The sequence below is a fragment of the Mizuhopecten yessoensis genome, unplaced genomic scaffold, assembly GCF_002113885.1.
Source record: "Mizuhopecten yessoensis strain PY_sf001 unplaced genomic scaffold, ASM211388v2 scaffold2929, whole genome shotgun sequence".
Taxonomy (NCBI): Eukaryota; Metazoa; Mollusca; class Bivalvia; order Pectinida; family Pectinidae; genus Mizuhopecten; species Mizuhopecten yessoensis.
Window position 1 is genome coordinate 1,058,901 of NW_018404790.1, and position 20,012 is coordinate 1,078,912.

At 39.6% G+C, this 20,012-nt stretch overlaps 2 protein-coding genes across 3 annotated transcripts; both read left to right on the forward strand.

Annotated features, from left to right (window-relative positions):
• Window positions 1–6,997: 6,997 nt before the first annotated feature.
• On the forward strand, window positions 6,998–10,102 carry LOC110446676 (E3 ubiquitin-protein ligase TRIM62-like). Its single transcript, XM_021491935.1, has 3 exons — window positions 6,998–7,244; window positions 7,895–8,096; window positions 9,123–10,102. Exons 1-3 carry the CDS (start codon window positions 7,120–7,122, stop codon window positions 9,549–9,551), a joined length of 756 nt encoding a protein of 251 aa, XP_021347610.1. The 5' UTR covers window positions 6,998–7,119; the 3' UTR covers window positions 9,552–10,102.
• Window positions 10,103–15,835: 5,733 nt separating this feature from the next.
• LOC110446677 (tripartite motif-containing protein 75-like) lies at window positions 15,836–19,517 on the forward strand. 2 transcript variants are annotated; one of them, XM_021491936.1, is made up of 3 exons: window positions 15,836–16,016; window positions 17,401–17,584; window positions 18,496–19,516. In XM_021491936.1, exons 1-3 carry the CDS (start codon window positions 15,889–15,891, stop codon window positions 19,051–19,053), a joined length of 870 nt encoding a protein of 289 aa, XP_021347611.1. In that variant the 5' UTR covers window positions 15,836–15,888; the 3' UTR covers window positions 19,054–19,516. The 2 variants fall into 2 exon arrangements, with proteins under 2 accessions (XP_021347611.1, XP_021347612.1); XM_021491937.1 differs by lacking the exon at window positions 15,836–16,016 and adding an exon at window positions 16,469–16,566 and having other exon boundaries at window positions 18,496–19,517.
• Window positions 19,518–20,012: the final 495 nt, after the last annotated feature.

Sequence of the window (20,012 nt, forward strand, 5' to 3'; positions counted from 1 at the left end):
TTATCTGTTTAGCCAGTCTTTAAACACCAGTGTATAATGTTGTACAAATATTGGCGCGCCCAATGTCAATACACGCTACTGTTATATTACGGTGTCCGCACCGGTCCGTGACAGACGTTAATGCACAGGTGGGCATTGTCATGCTGGCAGTAACTGTAACGATTGTAGCTATTACCTCCTAAATAACCGGGTTTAATAGACTTGTGCATGCGATCGTTTCTTAACCGAATCCCAGATATTGACCCTCCAAAACCATCCAATATTTCATTCCTCAATGTGGTATTCAACCGAAATTCATAAGTATACATAATGTATACATGCTAACAAATATAACTGGTCCTCGAATATATCAATACTAGGTCATTTTTAAAATTCCTACGTGTTTTGTAACGGATGAGAAATGTCATAAAGAATGACTTAACTCGGTAGAATAATAGCTTGTTCTCGTTCACAATCACATATGTCAAAAGTTAAGGTAGATTGCCCCAGTGCTTTGTATTGTATCTCCAACGAAGAGGAGTTCTAATTTGGTCGGCATTTTTCTGACCTGGAGATACTTTCCCATTTAACATAGCAAAGTAATACGCTCAAAAAAAGTGCTTTTTATAGTATTCGTTTTCTAAAAAGATACTTTGACTCAGCTTCGAGATTTCGATCTCTTGACCTCTCCTGATTAGCATTGCAAGGTGCTTATTCTAACCTCCTCAAAAGACCACAACTTTATAACTGTCTTTGAATGAATATAGAGGCAACACGTAATTTAACTGGACAATAATTGTCAAACCTATATATACTGAAACAAACTGTTGGGGCAATATACCCGAATAGAAAAGACATTGTACATATATATCTATATTGTATATGATTTTGATATATTTATAAAATTTTCACGTTCATTAAAATATTGGATGCATGTTTTGTTCACAAAGATTTTTTACTCTTATGACATGTGTGTTTGGCACACAAAAATATTGCGGCAATATATATCACCACACCACACAGGTAAGGTATACAAGCGAGTTACGACGAATCTGATTGGCTTAAAGAGCTGATCGAAGTACTTTCTTGTCTTTTATTGGCGTTACTCGATTGTTTACCATGTCGCTGTTTATTCACTGCGGCGTTGATCCCGATTGAAAAGAAAAGAAAAATATTTACCATGGCTATATGAATACCAATCGACGATAATTTATTATACGCGTTGACATGCCCTACCATGTCCCTTAAGATATACGACTTTGTACTTAAAGGGACATAACTCGTAGTAGGCTCAATCTGTACACAGTATCCCGAGAATTGAACACCGCACATATTTTAAAATCTTTTCCGACTTATTGCACATTAAAGGTGTTTATGTGAACGACCGATTTCAAAACTGACACCATCAGAGATTGTGTATAAATAGTCCATGCAATAGAACTGATAACAAACAAACAAAACTAACACACGCACGGTTTGTATACAAAAACAATGCGTACAGCCGACAAACGGATTTTCTTTTTTTTTTACCTAATTCAAAATAAACCATTGCATTGCAAGTCGACTTCTTAACTTTTAAAATCTTCTTACAGTGTACTCTCTCAATATCCGTACCTTTTGTAGATCCCCAAACTTCACATACATCATGCAATTTACTGCAAACAAATGCAATAACGTTGTAGAGTTTAAGCTCAAGCTAGAACAGCTTGAAAAAGGGGCAAACATGGCCTTTCGTCCTTGGTCAGATAACTGCTTCTGTATTTGATTGAATCTATTATTGAATTTAAGTTTTACTCCTAGGTAGCTGAAAACATCCACAACTTCCACCTCCACACCATTATACATCCATCTTTCTCTATCTCGTATACGACCCCCGTTTCTAAATACAATTATTTTGGTTTTCTCAGTGTTAACTGTTAATTTCCATTTAGTAGAATACTCATTCAGATTATCTAAAAGACTCTGTAAACCTTCAATAGTTTCGGAAAACATAACTAAGTCACCCGCATACATTAACAAAAACAAACTTAATTCACCAAAGTCATAGTCTGTTGCACCATTTTCAATAAATGAGGTTTCAAAATCATTAACAAAAACTGAAAACAACAAAGGAGATACTATTTCCCCTTGCCTTAATCCAACATTGTACTCAAAATAGTTAGAACATTTACTGTTTATCGAATGACTTAATGACGGATAACATTTTGCCTTCGAATACCAAGCTTAGTCAGCTTACGCCATAAGCTTAATCTATCAACAAAATCAAACGCTTTGCGAAAGTCCACAAGCAAGAGTACAAACGTTTCATCGAAGATAAAGTTTTCGTTATAATAGAATGTAATGCGAAAATTGCATCAATCGTACAAAGTTCTGGACGAATTCCGAATTGTGCATCAGTAATAAGGTCATATTTTGTACACGCATCTAAAATACGTTTATTGAGTACAGAGGTAAAAAGTTTACACAGGCAGCTAATTAAACTAATAAAGTTATTAGGGTCATTTAAAACACCTTTCTTATTGACAGGAATAATTATGGCTGACGACCAATTAGAAGGAAAATAACAAGATTCTAGTATATAATCCAACAACGTAGATAAAGTTGGAAGAAGTCATTCCTCGCCAGCTTTTAAACATTCATTTAACAAACCATCAGGTCCATGTGATTTACCACATACCAAGTTCCGAATAGCGTTTTTGACTTCTTGCAACGAAATAGGAGCATCTGATTACTCTAAAACAGTGTCATCAAGACTAAAGTCGCCATGATGGACTGGATCACTATCTTGTTGTACAGAAAACAGGTTTTTGAAATGATGTACCGTTGATGACCATTACACATTGGTGTTTTAGCTTTCTTCTTACCAAATTTCTTATACAAAGACCCGGGGTTATGTTTTCTCATATACTCCAACATATTGCCTCGTAAACTTACTTTCACGGATTATGTACTATTTTTTCTTACGGATAAGAACAGTATGTGTCAAATAATTAACAATATAAACAATACGGACATCCGACAAAAACAATACGTACATCCGACAAACTGACACACTCACGGATTGTGTATAAACAATACGTACATCCGACAAACTGACACCCTCACGAATTGTGTATAAACGATACGTACATCCGACAAACTGACACCCTCACAGATTATGTATAAACAATACGTACATCCGACAAACTGACACCCTCACGAATTGTGTATAAACGATACGTACATCCGACAAACTGACACCCTCACAGATTGTGTATAAACGATACGTACATCCGACAAACTGACACCCTCACAGATTGTGTATAAACGATACGTACATCCGACAAACTGACACTCTCACAGATTGTGTATAAACAATACGTACATCCGGCAAACTGTCACCCTCACGGATTGTGTATAAACAATACGTACAGCCGACCAACTGTCACCCTCACGGATTGTGAATAAACAATACGTACAGCCGACAAACTGACACCCTCATGGATTGTGTATAAACAATACGTACATCGGACAAACTGACACCCTCACGAATTGTGTATAAACAATACGTATATCCGACAAACTGTCACCCTCATGGATTGTGTATAAACAATACGTAAAGCCGAAAAACTGACACCCCCACGGCTTGTGTATAAACAATACGGACATCCGACAAAAACAATACGTACATCCAACAAACTGACACCCTCATGGATTGTGTATCAACAATACGTACATCCGCCAACCTGCCACCCTCACGGATTGTGTATAAACAATACGTACAGCCGACAAACTATCACCCTCATGGATTGTGTATAAACAATACGTACATCCGAAAAACTGACACCCTCACGGATTGTGTATAAACAATACGTACATCCGACAAACTGACACCCTCACGAATTGTGTATAAACAATACGTACAGCCGACAAACTGTCACCCTCATGGATTGTGTATAAACAATACGTACATCCGAAAAACTGACACCCTCGCGGATTGTGTATAAACAATACGTACATCCGACAAACTATCACCCTCATGGATTGTGTATAAACAATACGTACATCCGAAAAACTGACACCCTCATGGATTGTGTATAAACAATACGTACATCCGAAAAACTGACACCCTCGCGGATTGTGTATAAACAATACGTACATCCGACAAACTGACACCCTAACGAATTGTGTATAAACAAAACGTACATCCGACAATCTGACACCCTCACGGATTGTGTATTAAAAATACGTTCATCCGACAAACTGACACCCTCACGGATTGTGTATAAACAATACGTACATCCGACAAACTGACACCCTCACGGATTGTGTATAAACAATACGTACATCCGACAAACTGTCACCCTCGCGGATTGTGTATAAACAATACGTACATCCGATAAACTGACACCCTCACGGATTGTGTATAAACAATACGTACATCCGACAAACTGACACCCTCACGAATGGTGTATAAACAATACGTTCATCCGACAATCTGACACCCTCACGGATTGTGTATAAAAAATACGTACAGCCGACAAACTGTCCCCCTCATGGATTGTGTATAAACAATACGTACATCCGAAAAACTGACACCCTCACGGATTGTGTATAAACATTACGTACAGCCGACAAACTGACACCCTCACGAATTGCGTATAAACAATACATACAGCCGACAAACTGTCACACTCACGAATTGTGTATAAACAATACGTACAGCCGACAAACTGACCCCCTCACGAATTGTGTATAAACAATACGTACATCCGACAATCTGACACCCTCACGGATTGTGTATAAAAAATACGTACAGCCGACAAACTGTCACCCTCACGGATTGTGTATAAACAATACGGACAACGGACCAACTGTCACCCTCACGGATTGTGAATAAACAATACGTACAGCCGACAAACTGACACCCCCACGAATTGTGTATAAACAATACGTACATCCGACAAGCTGACACACTCACGGATTGTGTATAAACAATACGTACATCGTACATCCGACAAACTGACACCCTCACGAATGGTGTATAAACAATACGTTCATCCGACAATCTGACACCCTCACGGATTGAGTATTAAAAATACGTACATCCGACAAACTGACACCCTCATGGATTGAGTATAAACAATACGTACATCCGACAAACTGACACCCTCATGGATTGTATATAAACAATACGTACATCCGACAAACTGACACAGTACATCCGACAAACTGTCACCCTCACGGATTGTGTATAAAAAATACGTACAGCCGACAAACTGTCCCCCTCATGGATTGTGTATAAACAATACGTACATCCGACAATCTGACACCCTCACGGATTGTGTATTAACAATACGTACATCCGACAAACTGACACCCTCATGGATTGTATATAAACAATACGTACATCCGACAAACTGACAACCTCACGAATTGTGTATAAACGATACGTACATCCGACAAACTGACCCCCTCACAGATTGTGTATAAACAATACGTACACCCGACAAACTGACACCCTCACCGATTGTGTATAAACAATACGTACATCCGACAAACTGTCACCCTCATGGATTGTGTATAAACAATACGTACATCGGACAAACTGACACCCTCACGAATTGTGTATAAACAATACATACAGCCGACAAACTGTCACCCTCACGAATTGTGTATAAACAATACGTACAGCCGACAAACTGTCACCCTCATGGATTGTGTATAAACAATACGTACATCCGACAAGCTGACACACTCACGGATTGTGTATAAACAATACGTACATCCGACAAACTGTCACCCTCATGGATTGTGTATAAACAATACGTACATCCGACAATCTGACACCCTCACGGATTGTGTATAAACATTACGCACAGCCGACAAACTGACACCCTCACGAATTGTGTATAAACAGTACGTACATCCGACAAACTGACACCCTCACGAATTGTGTATAAACGATACGGACATCCGACAAACTGACACCCTCACGGATTGAGTATAAACAATACGTACATCCGACAAACTGACACCCTTATAGATTGTGTATAAACAATACGAAAAGCCGACAAACTGACACCCTCACGAATTGTGTATAAACAATACATACAGCCGACAAACTGTCACACTCACGAATTGTGTATAAACAATACGTACATCCGACAAACTGACACCCTCACGAATTGTGTATAAACGATACGGACATCCGACAAACTGACACCCTCACGGATTGTGTATAAACAATACATACATCCGACAAACTGACACCCTCACGGATAGTGTATAAACAATACGTACATACGACAAACTGACACCCTCACGGATTGTGTATAAACATTACGTACAGCCGACAAACTGACACCCTCACGAATTGTGTATAAACAATACGTACATCTGACAATCTGACACCCTCACGGATTGCGTATTAAAAATAGGTACATCCGACAAACTGACACCCTCACGGATTGTGTATAAACAATACGTACATCCGACAAACTGACACCCTTACAGATTGTGTATAAACAATACGTACATTCGACAAACTGACACCCTCAGTACACCTTACAAACTGACATTATTGCGGATTATGTACACCTTACAAACTGACATTATCACGGATTATGTACACCCTACAAACTGACACCCTCACCGATAATGTATAAACCTGACGTACACCCGCCAAACTGACCTTCTCGCGGATTGTGCAAAACTAATTTTTGCGGTATCTTGGACACAACCCCTAGCTTGTAATTTTTGACTGTTTTGCTGATGTCTATTTGATACATTGAATACCACTATATAATTCAGAAAAAATCTCAAAATACTTACCAGGTTTTAATTTTAACAGTCAGGTCTATGGGAGTCCAAAAGGTTGACAGTCGATATTTTTTTTCATTAACAATAAAGTACTTTATTTATTTATTCCATGCCTTTTTCTGTTTCAGGTGTAATCATACATATAAACCAAGATAACTGCAAAGACTAATCTCCCTTCCTTAACATTATGACGTCATAATAACAGTGACGTCTCCAGGTTGCTATGTGAATAACAACAAGTTACTTTTCTGTTACAGTTGGGAGGGTTCACTCGCGATTATTTTACGGTCCTAGGTTAGATACGTTTTTATTTTGTTTAAGTGTCTATACGTATTCGGAATGGACTTAGACAATCTGGAGAACCAGATTGGAGGTCACTTACTTCAACAACTTAAATGCTGCATCTGTATGGAGATCTACAACGACCCGACTGCCTTGCCGTGTGGGCACACGTTTTGTTACAAGTAAGTTTTCTTCTTTTTACGCAATACTCCACCAATAGTTTAGACAGTGTCTATATAAGGCTCAATTGTGTAGTAAAGAAAAAGTAATAACCTGTATTGTGTCGAAAATATCACATAAAAATAAAGTTGATACGGCAGTAACCACAGGGATTGGAGAATAAATTACTATCTGTAATCTTCCTAATCGGATCATCAAACCATCATTTCTAATTCATTCATTGAAATTCAGAGGATAAATGATGTTCAGTTGTGGTCCATCAAAAGAAGAATATCGCTAAGTGTAACAGTTCTAACATCCCCAGTTAGCATTCCTGGTTTTTGCAAATCCCGACCGTACTCAAAACGGTTCACGGTTTGAAAACTTTTGCACAATACTCACTTACGCCGCACAGTCCTCGCATCCGCCATTTTGGACAACGTAAAAAAGCTAAATTTTCGTTTTCAAATATGTCTTCTGATGTTATTTGAACTTAAACATGTATCATCAGCTAACAAAGCTTATGCGTGACTATTGTGTGTTTTAAGGCTACAGCATTGTTACTATGTTAGATTTAAAAGATATTTTGAACTGATCTGATTTGAGTCCTGCCTCCCTACAACTGTCTTCGGGTCCTCGGTTTTAGTACAATAGATGTGATATCCATTTACAGTTGTCTCCTGGATTTGGCGAAACACAAGAAGCGCCAGGTAAAGAATCCGTTCCTACTAATGGAGACGAACGTGCCGTGTCCGAACTGTCGCTGTGGTATCGCCTACACAAACCTCATGACCAAGACCAATGGTGTCGTGCCTAACTTCGTCCTCATGTCAATCATTGAGTCATATCAACAAATGAGACAGCCTCGTTCTCAGGTCAGTGTCATATCAACTTGGTACCTTTCTCTTGCTCAACGTAGCTGTGCACACGAAGTTGACTTCATGATCTCCAGTCATTCATAGAATGTTCTCCTGTTTAACCTTTGTGACGATTTATCTGCAACGGCATATAGCACAAGGAAGAGACAACACTATGACCTCATGTAAACAATAACATAGCACAAGGAAGAGACAACACCTATAACATAGGATGACACAAGTAGATTTCGAGTTGTGAGAAAGGATGCAACTCATTATTTTTCAAAACATGCAATCTGGTGTTGAAAGGATTTGAAAAGAAACATCTCGAAGAACATTTGTTGGAATGAAATATACGTAGGCGCAGAGGGAGGGGTTTGGTTTGGTTTTATTTTCATAAACATCTTATCAACAGCTAAGGTAATTTAAGGGCGTACCTCCATGTATGTTGTGTATGCTCCACTCATGCTTAAGCATGGATTTTGTGTTCAAGCTTATTTTCTTGCTCCGGTTATAAATTGAAAATATAATCTTATTTTGTCAATGATTTGGAAAGTAATTGAAGAAACTCAAAGCTGAATACTGTTTTCAATGTTTACTTTTTGGCTGTCTGACATGATTTAAGTGAGTTATAAGAATGCTGGTTTAGGCACAGAATCCGTGCTTGAGCATGAGAACGGTTTAATGAATACGGGCCCTGGGCGAACGTTTAACAGTAAAAAGTGAGGTGTTGCCAAGCAAGGCGCTAGGAAATAAAAGGTATATAGAAGTAAAAAGAAATAAAAAGATTGCAATGGGTGCAGCTGATTTTTTTGGTCGCTTTTGTGTCCCCAAGTAGAACGCACAAAAGCAAACCATCAATTATGCAGTGTGTCCCCTCGTTAGTCGCCTCATACGACACATGCAGTGGGTAACAGCAGTTGTATTCTGTGTTCGACCCCCGATCTGCAAAGGGTGGGGGAGTAAGTAGATACGTTTATTACGGAAAAAGTATATATTTGTTTACAAGCTAAACCTATTATAGTTCTTATGTTTCTTACACAGGTAGACGCTTCTACGAACACTGAAACCTTCGCGCTGACCGGTCTACGGATAGACGAGATGAGTTCGGAGTTAGATTCTCTAATGATAGCTACTAAGGCGAAAACATCGATACTTCAAGGATGTAAGGACGAAATAGATTGTATAAGGATGGAGAACCAGAACTACATAGAAAATCAATTGGCCTTACGCTCTCAAAATAATGCATGCCAGACAAACGAGTTGTACAACGAACTCAAATCAGTCACCGGAAGTAGCAAGGAACGTGTGGCGCCACCTCCCGTGTTTCCAGTCCAACCATTTTACCATAATGATCCCGGTGTTATTGATCCAGCGATTCTCTCGATCGGGAACAATTTGAATATTTACCCACCGCCATTCCAGATGATTCCGTACAACACAAGCTCCTGGCAGACACATCCGGAGTGCTAATTTTGAGACACAGAACATTAATTGTCGAGGTTTAGACTGGGGAGAGCGACACATTTACGGGTAGGGAGGGATACACTTTGTTTAACCGTATATTTTTGCCTTCTCTGATATTCATATATGGAGTAGTAGTAAGCAGGTTATACGTATACAGGGACACGCAAAGCAAGCAACAAACAGTTGTTTTCTAGTTTTTTGAAGAAGAAGGATGGCTTTGATACCGAGTTAAAATTTAGAGATGGCAAAATATTCGTTGAGCAACGATGGCGGAAAATAGACTGGGGTTGGGCAGGTGCATACTAAATATAGAACAAAATTACTGTAATCATTAAGAATTACGAAAGATAACCGTTTGTTTCGAATTGAAGAACATATTTTTTATATTTTTGAAGAAGGACAAACTCTATTTTTATGAATTTATCACCATACCCGAATATCGGCATTTTACACCGCGGGTATGTTATACCATGTACTTTGTACAATAACAGGAACGCCGAGGAGATCTGTTTCTCCCTGTTAGTTTTAATAAAGATATATTTTCGATCTTTGAGATCAATATGCTGTTGTCTTACAGTTGTTTGTATACATATGCTAACTTAAGATATGGATTTTTGTCATTGTTTATTTTTGCGAAGTCAAATATTGATCCCAGCACAAATAAGGATCACAAGGAACATACATTCTTAAAACAAACTATGTGATTATCGACAAATTATTTCTTCGGATGTTGTAGCCGGATTTCACTCCTCAAAACCTACTGTCATTTGAGGTTAGTTTACACTTATATGCAAAACAATTATTGTGAATTTCCATCAGCTCCCATCAAAATATAATTAAAAGGTGTAATTGTGACTTAACTAAAAATACGTGTTTGTGTAATATGAAAGAGTTCTTGACTAAATGTGATGTTATGGTTTTCTCGGTAAACTTTATTGCACGAAACCGCTCATTTATCTAATTTTGATATTTTTAAGGGCGACAGGTTTGGGGCGGCAATTCCATCGTCTCAAATGGCGCCAATTTTACGACGTCACAATATCTAATGACCTAATTTTGGTTTTGACGTAATAAAAAGAGTTGTGTTTAGCGAACCGTCGTTGCGGGGAACAGAGCTTTTAAGGGTTAGGCTATCCACGAACATTTCTGATACACTTCCCTAGGTACAGTGGGAGACACGACAGGAAGGCTGAATAATATTTCCTTTGCACAAGCAAGTCGCAAATGGTGCCAAATATTGGATGAAGTTACGAGGTAAATTGAACGAGATAAAGAAAGATCAATTAGCTTGATTTTGGGTGAGATTTGATTTTGTCAGTGTACATTTTTTTTTAAATATTGGGATGAAGTGTACATACAGAAAAAGTAACCCACAAGGAGAAATAAATTGCAAAACTCTCTCATGCAGAACGTCTGTGCGGAAAGTGTCCTTCCTACCCTCCTTGTTAGTAAAAGATTCGATCAAACTAAATGTACGACCGATAATTATATCTGCAGACAGTACCAACTTCTTCAAATTGGCAATTACGCCCGGCCGGTTATATTCTTTTGCATTAAGGCCAGGTATGTGTCTCACACTCTTCATTGATGTGTCCACATCCTTTCACTGATGTGTCTCGCATACTTCACTGATGATGTGTCTCACACTTTTCACTGATGTGTCTCATATTCTCACTGATGTGTCAGACACCATTCACTGATGTGTTTCACCCCCTTCACTGATGTGTCTCCATCCTTTCACTGATGTGTCTCACGTCTTTCACTGATGTGTCTCATATTCTCACTGATGTGTCTCACACTTTTCACTGATGTGTCTCATATTCTCACTGATGTGTCTCACACTTTTCACTGATGTGTCTCATATTCTCACCGATGTGTCAGACACCATTCACTGATGTGTTTCACCCCCTTCACTGATGTGTCTCACCGCTTTCACTGATGTGTCTCACGTCTTTCACTGATGTGACTCTTACTCTTTACTGATATCTCTCAAACATTCGAATGATGTCTCTATTCCTTTATAAATGTGCCTCCCTCACTTAAAGGATGTGCTTTGTACCCTTAAATGATGCGTCCCAGAAGCTTCACTGATGTGTCTTCCACCATTCACTGAAGTGTTTCTCTCCCTTGACTGATGAGTTTCAAATCTTTCACTAATATGTCTCACACCCTTCACGAATATCACTTTCTCCCTTCACTGATGTGTCTCCCTCCCTTCACTGATGTGTATCCCTCCCTTCACTGATGTGACTCTCTCCCTTCACTGATGTGTACCCCTCCCTTCACTGATGTGTCTTCTACCTTTCACTGATGTGACTCTCTCCCTTCACTGATGTCACTCTCTCACTACACTGTCTTCATGTGTCTTCCTTCTCAAATGATGTGTCTTCTACCCTTCACTGATGTGTCTTCTCCTCTTCAATGATGTGTCTTCTACCCTTCACTGATGTGTCTTCTACCCTTCAATGATGTGTCTTCTACCCTTCAATGATGTGTCTTCTACCCTTCACTGATGTGTCTTCTCCTCTTCAATTATGTGTATTCTACCCTTCACTGATGTGTCTTCTCCTCTTCAACAATGTGTCTTCTACCCTTCACTGATGTGTCTTCTCCTCTTCAATGATGTGTCTTCTACCCTTCATTGATGTGTCTTCACCTCTTCAATGATGTGTCTTCTACCCTTCACTGATTTGTCTTCTCCTCTTCAACGATGTGTCTTCTACCCTTCACTGATGTGTCTTCCACCCTTCACTGATGTGTATTCTACCCTTCACTGATGTGTCTTCTCCTCTTCACTGATGTGTCTTCTCCTCTTCTATGATGTGTCTTCTACCCTTCACTGATGTGTCTTCTCCTCTTCAACGATGTATCTTCTACCCTTCACTGATGTGTCTTCACCTATTCAACGATGTGTCTTCTACCCTTCACTGATGTGTCTTCCCCTCTTCAATGATGTGTCTTCTACCCTTCACTGATGTGTCTTCTCCTCTTCAACGATGTGTCTTCTACCCTTCACTGATGTGTCTTCAACCCTTCACTGATGTGTCCTCTACCCTTCACTGATGTGTCTTCTCCTCATCTATGATGTGTCTTCTACCCTTCACTGATGTGTCTTCTACCCTTTACTGATGTGTCTTCTAACCTTCACTGATGTCACTCTCTCCCTTCACTGATGTGTCTTCTACCCTTTACTGATGTTACTCTCTCCCTTCACTGATGTCACTTTCTCCCTTCACTGATGTCACTCTCTCCCTTCACTAATGTCACTCTCTTCCTTCACTGATGTCACTCTCTCCCTTCACTGATGTGTCTTCTACCCTTCACTAATGTCACTCTCTCCCTTCACTGATGTCACTCTCTCCCTTTACTGATGTCACTCTCTCCCTTTACTGATGTCACTCTCTCCCTTTACTAATGTCACTCTCTCCCTTTACTAATGTCACTCTCTCCCTTCATTGATGTCAATCTCTCCCTTCACTGATGTCACTTTCTCCCTTCACTGATGTCACTCTCTCCCTTTACTGATGTCACTCTCTCCCTTCATTGATGTCACTCTTTCCCTTCACTGATGTCACTCTCTCCCTTCACTGATGTCACTCTCTCCCTTCACTGATGTCACTCTCTCCCTTCATTGATGTCACTCTCTCCCTTCACTGATGTCACTCTCTCCCTTCACTGATGTGTCTTCTACTCTTCACTAATGTCACTCTCTCCCTTCACTGATGTCACTCTCTCCCTTTACTAATGTCACTCTCTCCCTTCACTGATGTCACTCTCTCGCTTCATTGATGTCACTCTCTCCCTTCACTGATGTGTTTTCTACTCTTCACTAATGTCACTCTCTCCCCTCACTGATGTCACTCTCTCCCTTCACTGATATGTCTTCTACTCTTCACTAATGTCACTCTCTCTCTTCACTGATGTCACTCTCTCCCTTCACTAATGTCACTCTCTTCCTTCATTGATGTCACTCTCTCCCTTCACTGATGTGTCTTCTACCCTTCACTAATGTCACTCTCTCCCTTCACTGATGTCACTCTCTCCCTTCATTGATGTCACTCTCTCCCTTTACTAATGTCACTCTCTCCCTTCACTGATGTCACTCTCTCCCTTCATTGATGTCACTCTCTCCCTTTACTAATGTCACTCTCTCCCTTCACTGATGTCACTCTCTCCCTTCACTGATGTTACTCTCTCCCTTCACTGATGTCACTCTCTCCCTTTACTAATGTCACTCTCTCCCTTTACTAATGTCACTCTCTGATTTCAATGATGTGTCTTCTACACTTCATTGAAGTGTCTTCTTCATGTCTTTTGCACTTAACTTATTTGGATCCTGCTTTAACCATTGGTGATATATCTGATATTCTAAGGCTATAGTCAAGACACACGCACTTTTGACTACACAACTGAAGACAATTGAATGACATCATTTTTCGCAAGTATAGAAGGTGTCATATATAACAGTTGTGCGTTTTTCGTAGAAAACAACGTTCTTCCCTATTAAATCACCCTTTCATGTTTTGAGAGTGTGACAAAAAAATCAACCTGCGTGACAAGATTGTGTGTTACACCAGCGACAGGCCCCGAGTTCAAGAAACGTACTCCTCAGGAGATTTCTTTGTCCCACAGGTACTGGTCACAATTTATTTTCCTATTGGTTGCTATATACTACATATAGTGGAGCACCACCCAATATGAACAATAACCTATGACCAGTACCTGTGCTTTGTCAGACATTCGAGGTGAAGAAATTTTCTTTCACACTTAATTTGGTTTCTCGATTTTTAAGATTATGAATGAACTCTCAAACGATAATGCTGTAATCGTGGAGTCGTCCCGAAAGAAAATCAGGGAAACGTTATTTAAATTGAATATGAAAACATTTTCCTCGTACTTTATAAAGTATTTTGTTCTTTTCAAATGAAATGATTCAGACACCAAAGAAATTCTAGAGATTAACAGGCTAACTTACTTTCTCAGCGCGCTTGATGCAGAGAACGTACGTGAACGTACATGTAACTTCGAATTCGTACACCTTGAATTTCGAGGATGTGGTTTAGAAGATTTGGAAATGTACAGTGAGATAACTCATGTTATTATGTGGCAATGAAAGTGAAATATTCCAAGATCTGACCGCTTCATATTGAAAAGAAAATTCTTTCTTGCATTCGAGAAGAAAAACATAAAATGCGTAAATGGACAGCTGGTTGGTAGAGGTAGAAAACACTCGTTTTCACATTCTATAAAATATCAAAGATTTCTTCCATTGAGTAGAAAATGGGCATTATCTAAGTTATCCAGTTATTCCGGCCAGGCGGTAAGGCTAGTACGTAGTTATGCTGCAGGGCTGTTGCAGGGCTGGGGCCCGATAGGAAACATTACCTAGAGCTTGATAGCAAGAGCACCATATTTTTACAACCGTTAAAGTAAGGACGGTTGCCCCACGTCCTTTTATGCAAAACACCAAAGACGATAGCTGGTACAACCCTTATGTATTTTCTGACAACTTCTTGTCTGTTTTGTGTACAAGAGTTCTATACACGTCCGACGCGAACGACGATGTTTAGTGTACGTAAGGCATAAAGTCAATTGAAACATTTACATAAATAATGTGTAGTTTGATAGAACATTTTAATTTAATTTTAATGGTATCATAAGAAATATGGACATACATACAACCATGATTACTGTTAATGTCGCTCATCATATTTCAGAGAGCGAACCTCTGTTCTGCAAGAATCCATCACTGACTGAAGATCCCAATACTTCGCACGGTTCAAATGTCATGTTCCGGTCGACTTCTTCTAAATGATGGATAAGACCATTTAAATACCGCTTTTCGTCTATTTCTTGAACATGTCTGTCAACTTCGTCGTCGAAATCTTTCTTCTCTTTCTCAAGACTAGAAAACTTTTTCCCGAGCTCAGAATAATCTCCAACGAGTTGGCAAGTCTCAATTTTCAACTTGTTTGCCTCTTCCGTCATCTGTATCACTCTTCGATACATTTCTGCGATTTGATTGTCTTTTCTGGCTTCGTCACCGAACTCCGTTTTACCAGCGTGGCGCTGCTGTGGTTGGTGCGCATGCAGCTTCTTCGGGGTTTTTCTATATTGCTGCTTTGGCCTGGCGTTTCTCTCTTCGTCCAATAAAAATCGTACATGTTTTTCACGTTGTTTGACAGGCCTTTCAACATTGTCATCCATTATATAGCCTAACCGATCATTACGCCATTGAAGACCATTTACATTTGTTTTTCACGTCATCAAAACTGACGCTCCACGCTTCTTGTTGATGACGTCACGTGTGTTGCCGTGGCGACAATGATAATGCGTTTGTAAGATGTCGCAAGACTCGGAAGTTTTGGAGCCCATAAACAGACATTGGTACAAATCCCTGAAGTGCAGCATTTGTTTGGATTACTACAACAATCCACACACGCTAAAATGTGGTCATAGCTTCTGCATCAGGTAAATGCTCATATTTGAAAAAGTTATTGCATATATTGCGTCGAATTGATTCCGAGATTCTCTGCCAATATAGATCTATCCCGAGGAAAAAACTTATTATTCGGTTTTTGAATCATTCGATCACGGGGTAATCCTGATTCTCGTACTTTCGTCAGAGCACTAGAAGAATTAACGCGGAATGGATTCCGTCGGAGCAAGCACAGGGACCTGATAATTCGGTACAGCTATATTTGGACCTAAGACTTAAACTAAGGTGTTCTGAGTAAGTTTATACGTTTTAGTTTATTTGGCGCTGTATACGACTTCCGTCAGAGCTTTTCTGTTCAGATTTAATGATCGATGAGTTTTCTGTTACATATTTTATTGCATTTTGCAAAACCTCATATAGTTTTAATTGGTACAGATGAGGAGGCCACTATATGAATGCTACGGATACCGACAAAATAACAACTAGGATGACACCGATTCCGTTAACTAAGTGATTTATGTATATTACCAATATCGAACTACTGACGGAAGCCATTACCTCGAGTATCGGGATTACCCCCGTGTAAGTGGAGTGCAAGATATAAATCTATAACTTAATAATTAAGTGAAGAATTGGTTGGAATATTAGACTTTCAGTTTTTATTGCGAATTGCGTCGATTTGACAAAGAGATATTTTTCCATGTTCTGTGCCCAATCAACGGTCACGCGTGTTTTCCCCTTTTATATATCATGCATTTCCACCCTTTTAGTGAATTTTCCTAAAGTCAGCGATAAAACAAAATTGTATCTTAAAAGGGAATTACATTTTCCTTCACAATATTTTCTTTAGTATAGTTCTTTCTTTATATTAATTTGCTAGATGTGACAAATTACTGAATGAACATAAATTTTATCGCCCCATTTTGTTCTTTATCTCACCAAATTTGTTAAGTAAGATTTGTTTACGAGAGGCACGTTTGTCTAGTGGTAGGACGCCGGATGGTTGGGCAGTGCTAGAATTGTTGAATGCTAGCTGTTAGCGCCTAAATGGCAGCTCCGGCTGTATGCTCCCAAAAAAGGGCCTTAAAGACACTCATCCTTTGTTTCGGTAGCATGACAACTGATTTCATAAAAAGACACTTTAAAATGTAAAAATACATGAAATGTATAAGAAAAAATGCTGACGGCCTTCAATTTTGCATGATACTGTCCAAGTTATTTAAAGGAAGCTATATAATTATCTTGAATGCATGAGCAAAGTTCGTTGGGACACTTTCTCTGATTGTTTGTTAATTATGATATGTGAAAGGTTTTGCTGTGGAAAGTGGTGTTTTTTTTACAAAATATGGTGTGGCCTGTTTGCCTTTAGAATGCATGGTATTGCGCTGGCTTAACTTTGGTTTTTACAAACTGTAGATGTCTTGGTCACCTGGCGAGGAATGCCGGAGAGCACAACCCTGGTTTAAATCCCAACCAAGTCAAGTTGCACTGCCCAACCTGCCGTCGTCCACTCAGCGCAAAGAACATCAGAAAGCGACAGCTGACGGTCAACTATTGCCTTCAGGAGTTCGTGGAAAACTGGCTCAGTGAACAGAGTGTGGTAAGGAAACGCCCTATCCCTCAAACACGCGCCTTTTGAATTTTGAAGGTGGAAGGGGTCAGAATTGTTTTAAGTTGTCTGTTAATACCGCTCAGGCCGAACGCGCGGGGGATCCGGTGTCATTTTCACATCAAAACAAATGAAAATTAGATGCGCTCTTATGCGACCTGGGGCATTATCATAATGTATTTTATTTTCATAATTTAATCAAAAAGAAATTTCGTTAAGTTGTTTTTCAATTTCAACATTATTTCCTAAGAGGAACAGTTAAATTAAATCAAATTCCAAGCGTAGCTAGACGATTTTTTCCTTTTTTTTTTTAAAGAAAACTAGATGCTAAAAATGTTTTGACCACGTTCCGTTACAATAATTTATAATACAAAAAAGAACTTTGAAAAATATGTATCGAGGTTTAAAAGAACAGAAGCGTGGAAGCCCTGTGTTTGAATTTTATTGTGTTTTGAAAATATCTCTAAACATGTTTTAGGTATTTTTCTGTGATTGTTATTTTTTTTGAGAATATGGTCTCTATAATCAAGCATGTCAGTAATAGCAACTGATTCTTTAGATCCATGATACAAGTAAAGTTCATATCAAACTTCCGGTGAGTGGAGCAATTCGATTTTTGATGTGTTAGTACGTAATGTGTGTGTGTGTGTGTGTGTGTGTGTGTGTGGGGGGGGGGGGGGGGGGCACTCTTATTCTTGCTATAGAGTGTACTATAATGAGTCAACAGGATATAAAACGATCACTCTTGCTCTCTTAGCTCCAGTACGAATCAGTTTTTGACTTATTGTGTACGTTCGAGTAGAGTCTCGTTCGCTTTTCCCCTAACTCTTCAAATGATGCCGTATAACTGCGGATGCCACAACTGGTTTCCATGATCCAAGTTGTCTTTCATTGTATTTCAGATTAGAACCCAAACTGTCCAGGTTAGATCGGTTGCGTCACAAAGTGCAGATGAAGGCAGCGAAGAGGAAGGGGATAATGAAGAGGTGTCCCGAACGGAATACGGAGAGGTTCCCGTGCGACAGCTGCTTCCTGTCATGTCCAGCAGTGAGGTGGACACCATAAACAACCAAGTAGAGCGACGACGCGTCAGGGCGACGTCAAGCTGTGGCAGCACGTCAGAGGAATCCGACGCAAGCTTCACAACAACCCGAGACAATCAACTTGAACAGCAACAGCAAAACGTGGTACAGAGTATGCCCGTCTTTTCATTTACATCAATTCTTAGACACATCGCGATGGACGTTTGTGGCGTCGTGTCCGACGTGGTCAGATGTCCGAACAGGTCCGTTATGGCGGTAGTGTGGAGCGGATACACCTTTTCCATCATGCTGATCTCCAGTGGGTTCTTCCCCTACATGATCCTGTACAGCGTCTTGTTCTTCCTCATACTGTACGCCGAGTCCATCGAACAGCGGCGGGTAGCACGAGAACGGCGGGCTCTGGCAGCGGAAGACTGAATCACACCGACCGGTATACCCGTGGCTTTCTGGTACAATCGTGTATGTCTAAATTACTGACGTGTAGGCTTGTAACGATGATTTTTGTAGCACATGAACTGTTAGGCTGTAGCACTACGTCCGAGCTGATTTGGCTTTGTTGTTAATATGATTCTTTATTTGTTTTACGAGGAATACAAACAGCCATTGGCTACGACTTGTTCTTCTCACACTTTTGTTCTAATCTCAAACAAAATTCTTTACTGAATGATAAAAACTGAAACCTTATTAAAACTGATTTCGTCATTCATACTAACCTACCATAAACTGCTACCGTTTTTCAGTTTGCCGGAAAGGTACCGTAATCTGTATTGTTTTACTGTATGTAAATGTCGAGATCAACGTGAGGATGTAGACGGTAAAGCACCTGGCTAAATTTTGTTAATAAAGGACAAACTTGTTCTCAATATCTATCTTGATGTGATATCAAACGACTGGAGAGGTTTATCGCATCTCCCTTCTCCGAGAGTTCTTGTATGTGTAACATCCATGGTAACCCATAGTTACAGCGCCTTCTGTCCAGATTTTCCCGGCGAGTTAAGGTCTAAAAAAATTCGCATGGGTAGAACTCCTTAAACTTCAACAAAGGCTAGTTTCATATCACACCTGCGCGTGTTTAATTGAACCTGGACGTGTGCTCGAGTTAACTTACATGTGGATGTGCGTGCAAGTTTACTTACATGTTATCGTCGGCGGAAGTCTACTTATTTGTGGACCTTTGCGCGTCTTTACTCTACTTACATGTAGATGTCTGTGAAAGACTACTTACATGTGGACTTATATATATAATTACATAAAAAGTCAACATAAGATAAGCTACACGAAGACAACTGCGCAAGTTACGCAATGGATGACTGTCCATATTTACTTACATATAAACGTCCGCGCATGCGCCTATCAACCTACATATTGACACCTAC